At 44.5% G+C, this 13,360-nt stretch overlaps 1 protein-coding gene across 3 annotated transcripts in view; it reads left to right on the forward strand.

Moving 5' to 3' along the window:
- kank1a (KN motif and ankyrin repeat domains 1a) overlaps positions 1-13,360 on the forward strand; it is a 25,605-nt gene continuing 12,245 nt past the window's right edge. The window contains exons 1-2 of one of the 3 annotated variants that reach the window (XM_088995345.1): positions 1-283; positions 12,386-12,503. In XM_088995345.1, coding sequence (XP_088851471.1) covers positions 12,467-12,503 — 37 coding nt within the window. In that variant the 5' untranslated portion in view covers positions 1-283; positions 12,386-12,466. The remainder of the gene's footprint in view (positions 284-12,385; positions 12,504-13,360) is intronic. The other 2 variants (XM_088995344.1, XM_088995346.1) reach the window with 2 other exon arrangements.

Below are 13,360 nucleotides of genomic sequence, written 5' to 3' on the forward strand. Positions count from 1 at the left end.
GCGCGCAGTTCGACCACAACTTGCTGCTCTCACACGACGGACGAGCCACAACCAACCAAACAAGTCGACCAAGAAGTGGCTCGGGACGACGAAAATTGAAACGCGAACGTCGCACGAAGGGCTCGACCGACCGCGTTTCTTCTGACGAGTTTGGCACGCGGACGTCGCCGACTTGGAAAGTTTGTCTGGACCGGCGCGGCTTTTCTTCGAGCTCGTTCGAGGCGCCGCCGGTGTGGCGTTCACGTTCCGGTCGGGCGTCTCGAGCGAGGACACCTTGCAACGGGTAAGCAAGCCTCCGTCCGTCCGTCCGTCCGTCCGTTCGAGTGAGCGAGCTGTCATTCATTCAAGCAGTGGAAAGGGGGGGCTGCAAATCGGACGGTCCGGTGAACCGCCGGGACGACGTCGAAAGTTTGACCGCTCCGCGGACGTGCTCGGCGTTTGCGGCGTTGGCCTTCAAATCCCGTGGGAAAAGGGACACTTTGCTATTTGCAAGCAGCCCCGAAATCGAGTCGCGGTGCCCCTTTCGCGTTTTGAGGACGACTTTGGACGTCATTTGACTCCTCTCAAGATTTCGGCCCTTAAAGGACAACCGACGTCACTTTTTTTGTTTCCTAACTGACATCAGAAAAACGTTTGATAGCATGTAAAATAGCCAAAACGCGCTAGCTGATATTTTTACTCAAATGCAAGACACCAATAAAAATGACTTCAAGTGTCCCAAAACGTCTTCAAAATGAAACCGGAAACGGCCAGTTTCAGAAGGTCCCGCCCCCTTGTTCGTGACGTCACGACATGACGTCTTCGCCTTGCTAGTTCTGAAGAGGAAGGCATAAATGTTTGACATCGAAATTAAAAGGAAAATTAATAAATAATGCGATGCTGAATGGTTGTGTGTTGCAGCAACACTACTATTTGATACTAGTTGACACAGATTGATTCCCAGCAGACAAATCAGCCCATTTCCAACGGCGCTTGGGCGCCATCTTGTGCATTTTCTGGGACGCCACATTGCTGTCATTGACGCCTCAAATTGATATGGGAGGACTCCTTTGATCGAGAGCTGGTTCCCTTGCTTGTCTTTTCTCTTCAAATTGAACTGATGGCTAGTGCGGGTTATTTGTGGAACCTGATTGATGGGAATTTTAACCTTGCAGTCTACAGTCTGCCCTTGAACTATCAAAGTTGCAACGAGTCCAAATGTCACTGTTTTCTATGCATTTTATCACTCTGTCGTCTGCCTGTCTCTTTAATGTTTAAACCACCTCCCCTCACTGCTGCGTTCTTGGCCAATCGCGTGGCTTTAAGCGAAGACTGGGGGCGGGGAATAGAGGATAAAAACAGTCGGCGTCCATTTTGTTGTTAGGAGAACGGGCTCGTTCGCCAACGACTCATCAGTCATTGTGGCGCTCCGTGTGTATCCCGAAAAATAGTTTGTATGCCAAGGTAAAATGTTCATCAATTTAACGTTTGTAAAAAATCTGCCATAATTGCCCAACAACGACCCCCGGCAGAGCTTAAAACGTCTCTTTTGGTGGCCTTTTGGTGCGCCTGGCTCATTTCCAGCTTCTTTTTAACTCCTCACGTGCTGGTGGACGGCCGCTGCCTCGCATGTGTCCAAATCTCCCTGCCGCATTCAAATGATCATTGTTTATTATAATAATAAAAAAAAAATAATAATAATAATAATAATAATAATAATGCTCCTACTGCTAATACTACTACTAATGCTAATAATAATGCTACTACTACTACTACTACTACTACTACAACAACTACTACTACTACTACTACTACTACTACTACTACTACTACTACTACTAATAATAATAATGCTACTACTCCTCCTCCTCCTACTACTACTACTATTACTACTACTAATAATAATGCTGCTACTACTACTACTAATAATAATAAAAATACTACTACTCCTACTACTACTAATACTAACAATAATAATCATCATAATAATACATTCAATTTATAAGTGTCTTTCAAAGCTCTTAAGGACACTTTAAAGTCACAGAACACGAAAAAAAAAAAGCCTTTCTTTGGGTGAGCAGCGGCAGCCAGATGCGCCAGGGTTCACTCAACCCGGAAGTAACACATCCGCACACATTTAACCCAGAATTCTGACTTTTAACTTAGCATTCCTACTTCTAATTCGGAATCCCGACTTTAAACTCAGAATTCCGACTTTTAACTCAGAATTCCGACTTTTAACTCGACCGGCTGGACTTGCGACCCCCCCTACTTCCGACCATGACCTCCAGACCCCATTTTTAACATTTTAATTGTACGCCTGCCACCTCAACGCACTCGCAGGCCGGAAACGCGTACGTAATTTTAATAATAATGATAACACATTTTATTTCAAGCGCCTTTCAAAGCTTTCAAGGACGCTTTACATTCACAAACAAGCATAGATACAATCATAAATAAACTACAACATTATAAATAGAAACAAGAGCTAGAGCTCCACAGAAAATGCCATTTAAAATAGGTGGCTTTTGAGATTTTGGCCAGCCAGCCAGCATGTCACACTCTCGCACAGCAATCGACCGCGTGATGGTACCAGAGGGGGGGAATTTAGTTTGACAGTCAATTTGCCTCCGAATCTCTATTCACCATTTTGAATGTATTTCAACCTACGACCATTTCCACTTACGACCGTCTGGTCGGAATGGAACTCGGTCGTAAGTGGGATGTTACCCGTACTTACAATGGAGCCCGCGGAGGAGATTTGACGCCATCAGGCGAGATGGGAGACGCGGCGGCCCTCTACAAGCGGACTTTTGACACCTACCTTCTAGAATGTGCTCCAAAGTTGACCCGGCACAGGCGCACAGTGGGAATTTGCTTCAAGAGGTTGGTTAGCTTCACGATTGTTAGCCTCGTCGTGTTTTGGGAGCTTTTGAGATCTTTGCCGTCGGCGTGGAAGGGGGTGGGGCTCAGAGGGGGCCCACCTGAGACGGGCAACGGCAAGAAATGGTGTTCTTGTTCCAGGCTTTTGACATTGGCTAGCTCACTAGCTTTCTTTCTATTTGAGTTACTTCCCTGGTTGAGTGAACGCTGGCGCGTGTGGCTGCCGCTGCTCACCCACAGAAACATTTTATCCTGTGACTGTAAAGTGAGCTTGATCCTTTTGAAAGGTGTTTAGCAATCAAATGGATTATTCTTATTCTTAATTCTTAATTCTTAATTCTTAATTCTTAATTCTTAATTCTTAATTCTTAATTCTTAATTCTTAATTCTTTATTCTTTATTCTAAATTCTAAATTCTTATTCTTATCATCTGGCTATCCAGCGTCCGTAGCGCCATCGGGGCTGTCGCTGGAGGCCTCCCGCGCACCCCCTTCGGTCCACATCTGCCCTCTTGGCCGGCTGGTTGCAGCTGTTGTTTATTTGGCGGCGGCGGCGGCGCACTTGTAATTTGCCCGCGGGCCGCGCCTCGGCGCATACTTTGGATGCTCCAAATAAATGCCGCGCCAGCTCGCCCTTGACTCACGCTGTTGAATTGCAACGTGGATTCAATGCATATGCATATTTAATGATAATAATAACAACAATAATACTTTGATTTCTAAGCACCTTTTATAACTGACTCAGATAGAAAGTTAGCTAGCTAGCTAATAGATAACTAATAGCAAATATATAACTAATAGACAGCAACACGAGCCAGCGTTCACTCAACCCGGAATATCTCAAATAGCTAGAAAGTTAGCTAGCTAGCTAATAGATAACTAATAGCTCGCTAGATAGCAAATATATAGCTAGCTAAGTAGATAGCTCATAGATAGCAACACAAGCCAGCGTTCACTCAACCTGGAATATCTCAAATAGATAGAAAGTTAGCTAGCTAGCTAATAGATAGCTAATAGATAACAAATATATAGCTAGCTGGGTAGATAGCTCATAGATAGCAACACAAGCCAGCGTTCACGCAACCCGGAATATCTCAAATAGATAGAAAGTTAGCTAGCTAGCTAATATATAACTAATAGATAGCTAATAGATAGCAAATATATAGCTAGCTAAGTAGATAGCTCATAGATAGCAACACGAGCCAGCATTCACTCAACCTGGAATATCTCAAATAGATAGAAAGTTAGCTCGCTAGCTAATAGATAACTAATAGATAGCAAATATATAGCTAGCTAAGTAGATAGCTCATAGATAGCAACACGAGCCAGCGTTCACTCAACCCGGAAGTAACTCAAATAGATAGAAAACTGGCTAGCTAATAGACAGCTAACAGGTAGATAATAGTTCTGTAGCTAGCTTTCTAGCTAGCTAGGTAGGTAGCTCATAGAGAGGAACACGCGCCAGCATTCACTCAACCCGGAAGTAACTCAAATAGATAGAAAGCTACCTATCTAATAGATGGATAATAGTTCTTTAGCTAGCTTTCTAGCTTGCTAGATATCTATACAGCTAATAGATATAGCGGGATAGCTATATAGCTAATCGCTAGCTAGCTACAGATAGCATTGAACACATCTTCTAGAATGTCTATAATGGCTCTCCCCCACATTTTATCTATACCTTGTCGGTGCTTTGTCTGCGGTCATTTTACCTAGTTCCTCATCAGTTGTGCTCTGTTTAGCTGGGTTGTTATTATTATTATTATATTATATAGTATATTATTATAGTATATTATTATAGCCGACGACGTGAGCGCACGCGGGCGGGCGGGGGAGCAGCTAGCTCCCCCCCGCTTTGTTTATTTTGCAGTTTTTTTTTCTTCTTCTTTTCTTCAAGGGGGGCGGGGCTTTCGTTGCGATTTGGATCAAGCCCTCAGCTACGCGGGCGGGCGTGCGCAGACGTTGCCCGGCGAGCGCAGGCATTCCTCAAAGGCGTCGTCTTCCTGCGTTTAGCCAAGGACGAGATCTGATCCGGCCCGCAAACGGCAACCACGTGGAAGTCGGCGCCGCTAGTCAGGCAAAACTATCTAGCTTGCTATCTATTAGCTAGCTAGCTAGCTAGCTATTTGAGTCAGGAAACATATTAGCTATCTACCTATCTATTGGCTAAATGGCTAGCTAGCTATTTGAGTCAGGAAACATATGAGCTATCTAGCAAGCTAGCTATTAGCTATCTAGCTATCTATTGGCTATCTGGCTATATATTAGCTGGCTAGTTGCATTTATTAGCTGGATAGCTATCTATTAACTCTATATCTAGCTAGCTATTTGAGTCAGGAACCATATTAGCTATATAGCTATCTATTGGCTAAATGGCTAACTAGCTATTTGAGTCAGGAAACATATTAGCTATCTCGCAAGATAGCTATTAGCTATCTGGCTATCTGGCTATCTATTAGCTGGCTAGCTATCTATTAGCTCTATAGCTAGCTAGCTATTTGAGTCAGGAAACATATTAGATATCTAGCTATCTATTGGCTAAATGGCTAGCTAGCTATTTGAGTCAGGAAACATTAGCTATCTAGCGAGATAGCTATTAGCTATCTAGCTATTGGCTATCTGGCCTTCTATTCGCTGGCTAGTTGGCTATCTTAGCTGACTAGCTATCTATTAGGTCTATAGCTAGCTAGCTATTTGAGTCAGGAAACATATTAGCTATCTAGCTATCTATTGGCTAAATGACTCGCTAGCTATTTGAGTCAGGAAACATATTAGCTATCTAGCAAGATAGCTATTAGTTATCTAGCTATCTATTGGCTATCTGGCTATCTATTAGCTGGCTAGTTGGCTTTCTTCGCTGACTAGCTATCTATTAGCTCTATAGCTATCTAGCTATTTGAGTCAAGAAACATATTAGCTATCAGGCTATCTATTGGCTAAATGGCTATCTATTAGCTGGCTAGTTTGCTTTCTTAGCTGGATAGCTATCTATTAGCTAGCTAGCTAGCGCTCTTTCTTTTTGAGTTATTCTGGGTTGAGTGAACGCTAGCGCCTATGGCTGCCGCTGCTCACCCACAGAAAAACCTATCCTGTGACTGTAAAGTGACCTTGAGAGTTTTGAAAGGCGCTCAGAAATGAAATGTATTATTATTATTATTATTATTATTATTATTATTATCATTGCGTTTCTCGCCCACGGGGACGCAGATGAAGCTGCCTGATGACGGGCGGGGGGTGGGCGGGTCTTCTCAGGTTTCAGTTTCCAGCGAGCGAGCGCAAGGTCCGGTTGCCGGGGCAACGCCTGAGCCCTTTTCCATCTTGACCAGGGAACGCTCACGCTAGGCTAGGCTAGGCGAGGTGAAGTGAAGTGAGGCGACTCCAGCTCGCGCTCGCTTTGCATCGTGGGCTCAATGTTTGTTTTGGGGAAGGGGGGGGGGGGCGCCAGATGCTGCCGTCCGCCGTTGGTGCAAGCGCATCCTGGCACAAGCGAGAGGAAACAACTGAGCAACTTTTACCAAAAGCAACCGCTGACGTTTTTTTTATTTTGAAAGGGTGGGGGCATGCAGCAAATGGGCACGCTGTGCTTTCCACAGGAATGACCCCACCACAAACAAACATGGCAACCCCCTTAAATAATAAGAATACATTTCATTTGGAAGCGCCTTTCAAAACTCTCAAGGTCACATTATAAAATCACTGGATAAAGTTTTTCTGTGGGTGAGCAGCGGCAGCCACATGCACCAGCGTTAACTCAAATCAATAAAAAGCTAGCTAGCTAGCTAGCCATTAGATAGCTAATAGATAGACAGCCAGCTAACCAGCTAGCTAATAGATAGCCAACAGATAGCTAATAGCCAGCTAGCCATCTAATAGATAGCTAGCCAGCCGGGTAGATAGCTAACAGATAGCCAGCCAGCCAGCTAGATGGCTAATAGATTTCTAATAGATAACCAGCCAATAGATAGCTAATAGACAGCCAGCTAGCTATTAGATAGCCAATAGATAGCTAATAGCCAGCTAATAGATAGCTAGCCAGCCGGATAGATAGCCAATAGATAGCTAACCAGCCAGCCAGCTAATAGATAGCTAACAAATAGCTAGATAGCTAATAGATAGCAAGACGTCTGTATAAGCTCTCAGTTGTACAGGAGTGGTCCATCGATGAGAAGGTTTCTTCAGCCGTCATCTGTACAATTTTGAAGGTTTCGGACGTTTCGCCTCCTAATAGATAGCAAGCTAACTAACCATCCAATAGATATCTAATACTTAGCCAGCCAGCTGGTTAGATAGCTAACAGATAGCCAGCCAGCCAGCTAGATAGCTAATAGATTTCTAATAGATAGCCAGCTAACTAACCAGCCAATAGATAGCTAATAGATAGCTAGCCTGTTAGCTAATAGATCACTAATAGACAGTCAGCTAGCTAATAGCTAGCTATCCAGCTATAAATAGCTAATAGATAGTTAACAGATAGCCACCCAGCCAGCTACATAGCTAATAGATAGCCAGCTAACTAACCAGCCAATGGATAGCCAACCAGCCAGCCAGCCAGTCATGAAACATGGTAAAAGACATTTTTAAGAAGAGCATCAACTATTAGGCAAAGAAGAGGGCAATAAAAAAAGGGAGAAAATGAGGCCAATTTGAAAGGACAACCGACGCCTCCGGACAAGTTGCGTCCATCATTTGTCAAATGGCTTCAAATGGCTTCCAATGAGCGTATTTGACTAAGATTCCAGCACATAGAGCTCGATTTGACCTTTTAACACTCACGCTTAATATTGAGGAAGTCTCGTTTCGGAGTTGGTGACGAGGCCTCACGTTACGTCACGTCAGGAACGCCCTTGACCCAAAAAGGGACACACAATGCATTTTGGGTACTTTGGTTGCTCTGAAAACACCGTCGTCTCTATGACGACATTAGAAGGAAAACGACATCAATAACGCAATGGTGAATGGTTGCACCAAGACTACTATTTGATACTAGTTGACACAAATTCCCTGCGGACAAATCAGCCCATTTCCAACGGAGCTTGGGCGCCATCTTGTGCATTTTCTGGGACGCTACCTTGTTGTCATTGACGGCTCCAATTGATACGGGAGGACGTCTTGAGTCGATGGCAAACATGTATGCTTTCCTCTTCACAACTATTTGAATCCTATTCATCACTGGATGAGTCACAAGAAAGCATCTTTTCCCAATCTGAAGCCATTGTTTTGATTCTGGAGCAAGGCAGTTTGTGAAGGAGGTTCCCAATGTGACATCACAAACGGTGGGGGCAGGACTTTGTGAACCTGCCCACTTCTGGTGTCATATTAGCCTGTGTGTTTTGGATGCTATAAAAACGTTTTTCGCATGTCAGTTAAGAAACTGACCCCCCCCCCCCCCCCCCCCCGTGAGACCTTGTCCTTTGGGAATGGAATGCAATGGAATGGTCCGGGATGTCAAATCCCAGATCCAAGTCCCAGCACCTCCCGACAATTGCGGAACAAATCATCTGGCTTCCACTTTGATGGGATTAGGCCCCTGCGCCCCTACGCCATCTTTCTTTTCCCTTCTTCGGGGGGGGGGGGGGGGGGCATTCCAATGCCGCTTCAGCACCATGAAAAGTGAGCGAATGAGGGAATCTTTTGGACCCAACCCGCCGGATGGTGCCGCCCACTCTAATTACCCATAACCCCCCTCCGCCGGCCAATGGCGGGGAAGCCGCCTGAGGGAAGTCCGCCGCCGCAGCCAGTCAAACCGCATCGCCAACTACGTCATTCGGCCCAGTGCTAAATGCGCTGTAAGCACTAACTGCTAACTGTTAGCGCTAACTGCTGACTGTTAGCCCTAATTACTGGCATAACTGCTGGCAATAACTGCTAATCTTTGGCGCTAACTGTTGGCGCTAACTGTTTCAGAACTGTTTGGCGCTAGTTGACACCACCATTATTATGATAATTTGCTATCTATTAGCTATCTGGCTAGCTTTTTGCTATCTAGCTAGCTATCTATTCACTATCTAACTGATTGGCTATCTAGCTAAATATCTGTTGGCTATCTATTAGCTAGCTAGCTTGATTTCTATCTATTTGAGTTACTTCCGGGTCGAGTGAACGCCAGCGCGTGTGGCTGCCGCTGCTCACCCACAGAAAAACTTACCCCGTGACTGTCAAGTGTCCTTGAGAGTTTTGAAAGGCGCTTAGAAATGAAATGGATTATATGATGATTGATTATGACCACACGTTAGTTGTACTTGCGCGTGTCTGATCTTGGATCGGTGTTTTGCTTTTTGGTAACGGCGCCGCCGGTTGTTTTCGACAGTCCAGATGGGAAGCGAGGCTCGCGCTCCTGCCTGCAGGGGGCACTGTTGCCCACAAGCGCTCCCTGGTCACGTTCCAAGGCCATCAATCCACATTTAACAGCGGACAACCGTGGACAAGAACACAATGGTGACCAATGGTGACCGGTGCTGACGGCTATTCCTTCGTAGATGGGGGCGGGGGCAGACAGAGGAGACGGCGCCGTTATAATAATAATAATGCCTTTGATTTCTAAGCGCCTTTCAAAACTCTCAAGGACGCTTTACAGTCACACAGTTGTTTTTTTCTACGGGTGAGCAGCGGCAGCCACACGCGCCAGCGTTCACTCAACCCGGATGTAACATACATACGAATAAAACCAAGTTGATGGAGAAATAATTAAATCAATACATAATAAATAATGAAAATACATGAATAAACATACATAAAAACAAATGAATAAATGGGTAGATTAAAGGGAAAATAAATTTAAAAAAATTAATGGATGGATGGAGAAATAAATAAATAAATACTAATAAATAAACTAATGGAATAGATAGAAAGCTAGCTAACAGATAGCTAATAGATAGCCAGCTAGACAATTAGCTATCTAGCTAGCCAGATAGCTCATAGATAGCAAATAGATAGCAAATAAATAGATAGCTAGCTAGTTAGCTAACTAGATAGCAAACGGATAGATAGCAAATAGCTAGCTAGCTAGTTAGCTAGATAGATAGCAAACGGATAGCAAATAGAGAGCCAGCTGGGTAGCTAGCTAATAAATAGCAAATAGATTAGGCACACATGCCAGAGTGGACAATTTGTGCTTTTTGACCAAACTTTTTTTGTTTGTTTGTAATTATTCAGCAAACACACATCCTAGCCCCGCCCCCCACCAAAAAAATCAAACCCGTATGTCAGGCTGAAATCAGTGTTAGCATTAGCATTTAACCGAGCCCTGGGTGAGAATTCTTTGCGCGGGGTGCCGCAAGGCGCTGCTCGAGGCGTCGTTACGTTTGGGCCGCCTTTTCGGCGACCTTTCCAAGTACGCAAAGACGTACCGGTCGCAGATCAAAACCGGTCGTTCAGGTTTGTTTGCGACCATCAAATCCGTCCACTTTGCCTTCGTGTTCGCTCAATCCGGTGAGTTTTGCATATTATAATCATAATAATAATCCATTTAATTTATAAGCGCCTTTCAAAACTCTTAAGGGCATTTTTCAGTCACGGGATCAGTCTTTCTGCAGGTGAGCAGCGGCAGCCACACGTGCCAGCGTTCACTCAACCCGGAAGTAACTCAAATAGGTAAAAAACTAGCTAGCTAATGGATAGACAGATAGCTAGCTATATAGCCAGATAGCTATTATATAGCAAAAAAGCTAGCTAGCCAGGTAGAGAGCCAGCTACATAGATAGCTAGCTAGGTAGATAGCTGGCTAGGTAGATAACTAATATATAGCAAATAGACAGCTAGCTAGGTAGATAGCTAGCTAGTTAGGTAGATAGCTAGGTAGATAACCAATACATAGCAAATAGATAGCCAGCTAGGTAGCTATCTTGGTAGATAGTCAGCTAGGTAGATAACTAATATGTAGCAAATAGTTGGCTAGCCAGGTAGCTTGCCAGGTAGACAGATTTTGCCTTAGATTTGCTTGAGTGCTTCACGTGTCGGGGTCGGGGGGTCAAGTAGACACTGTAATGTTTATTTGGCCTCCCCAGGAGGAGCCCGTTTCCCCTTTTAGTCGGCGCTTTGCTCGTTTTGTCATTTGACGTCATTGTCTAAACTTAGCTTGGTCTCAGCCACAAATCCCCCCCAAGCCCACCAATGCGGCGGCGTGAGCTTTGCTGTGCCGCTCCGCCACTTTTTCGGGGCCGCCGCCGTTTGTGGGGACGCTCACGTGGTGTGTCGTTCGCCCACGAACCGGCTCTTAACGCCGTCTCCGTGAAGTGAACGACTGGAGCCAGCTCTTCATAGGGAGCCGATTCCGCAACCCCTTCGGTTCTAATAATAATCATCATCATAATAATAATAATAATAATATTTGATTTCTCAGCGCCTTTCAAAACTCAAGTCTCACTTGACAGTCACAGGATATTTTTTTTTTGCGGGTGAGCAGCGGCAGCCAGACGCTCCAGCGTTCACTCAACCCGGAATAAGTCAAATTGAACGAAAGCTAGCTAAATAGCTAATAGATAGCTAGTGATATATTTAATAGCTTGCTAGCTAGATAGCTAATATGTATCTAGCTAGATAGCTAATGGGTAGCTAGCTAGATAGCCAGCTAGCCAGATAGATAGCCAATAGATGGCAAGCTAGGTAGCCAGCCAGATAGCTAGCTAATAGACAGCAAATAGATAGCAAGCTAGGTAGCCAGCCAGATAGCTAGCTAATAGATAGCCAGCTAGGTAGCCAACCAGATAGCCAGATAGCTAGCTAATAGACAGCAAATAGTTAGCAAATAGATAACCAGCTAGGTAGCCAGCCAGATAGCTAGCTGATAGATAGCAAATAGATAGGAAGCTAGGTAGCCAACCAGATAGCTAGCAAATGGATAGCCGGCTAGGTAGCAAGCTAGGTAGCCAGCTATGTAGCAAGCTATGTAGAAAGCTAGGTAGCAAGCTGGGTAGCTAGGTAGCCAGCCAGATAGCTAGCTAATAGACAGCAAATAGATAGCAAGCTAGGTAGCCAGCCAGATAACCTTTTAGTCGCACATGATTGGTCAATTCCGTGCTAGACACACACACACACACGCACGCACGCACACACACACACACACACACACACGCACACAGGAATCTAATTAAAAATTAAAGTCACATAAATTTAAAAAATGATCTAGTGTATCCTATATTTTTGGTAGTAAATTAATTGAAGCAACAACAAAAAAGCTTGCTACCTAGCTTGCTATCTATTTGCTGTCTATTAGCTATATATTTGGCTAGCTGGCTATCTATCTAGCTACCTATTAGCTATTTAGCTAGCTAGCTATCTATTAAATATCTCGCTAGCTAAAGGAGCGATTTGGGAGTCGAAAGAGCCAGATCTTTTAAGTGAACCGAGCCAAAAGAATCGGCTCTCTAAAAAGAGCCGCGATTCCCATCACGGCGAACTCGAAATGGCGGGGGGGGTCGCCTATGCGTGTCACTCGCCTTTATTAGCGCGTCGTCTTTGATCACATGGCGGCGTTCCTCACATGTGTCGTCGACATCGCTGACCCTATTTGTGTTGGTGTCTTTTAGGGTGCGCCGCATTGGGCACTGGATGCCGCCGCGGCTGCCGTGGGTGGCGCCGGACTGGACGCAGCGCGCAAAGTGGCGAATATGGCTGACGCCGCGCACGTGAACAACAGCGGTCCAGGTCAGGTTCTTCGCCGACGCCAAAAGCTCCGACTTTGCCAGGGTTGCGCCGTCCGAGTCGCCATTTTGGAGGCCCCCGAGGGCCCGGACCGATTTTCTACGTCACGGCTGTCAAACGTCACATTTATTGAATTTGGGCAAGCCATTAGCAATGTTTCAGACCCTCCACGTATGATATACCGAAATCACAACAAATTGATCAATAAATAAAGTGATACCTTGGCTTACCAAATTAATTGGTTCCCAGACAGTGTGTAAGGCGAAAAGTGTGTATCCCAAAAAATATTTTCCCATAGGAAACCATTCAAATGAGAATAATCCGTTCCCGCTTCCCCATAAAACATCATTTTCTACCTTCTACTTTTCTGAGCCTTAATAAAACTACACAAAATAGATGTTATTTATGTATAATAAATGTGCTATGGTATTATAATGAAAGAAATAAACTACTGTATAATAAAGTCATTTTATTGACCTTTGTGATAGTCGATGGCTTGATGGAATGGAGTGGCCGCTTCCATCAGCATTAACACTTGATGAGGAACGTAGCCTTCTTCTTTCACCATTTTGAGGAATGATCCCTTGTAGGTGCTTTCTCTGCCATCATTTTACCTAGTTCCTCATCAATGATGTTCTGTTTAGCCCAGCTAAACAGATAGCTTTTTGCATCAAATTGTACAGATGGCTCGTGCAGGTTAAAACAAAGTTTCAATCCAGCAAATACCATGAAAATGAAAGTTTGTTTCGTAAACTTGAGAAATATTTTCAGTTAGTTTTCATTAATGTTTGCCTTTGGCTTAAAAACAACAAAAAACAGTTCAAAGAAGTGTTATTCCAGTGAGGTCAGCCCCCCCCCCC

The sequence above is a fragment of the Hippocampus bargibanti genome, linkage group LG04, assembly GCF_051943395.1.
Source record: "Hippocampus bargibanti isolate YZ-2025 linkage group LG04, ASM5194339v1, whole genome shotgun sequence".
In the NCBI taxonomy this organism is placed as follows: domain Eukaryota; kingdom Metazoa; phylum Chordata; class Actinopteri; order Syngnathiformes; family Syngnathidae; genus Hippocampus; species Hippocampus bargibanti.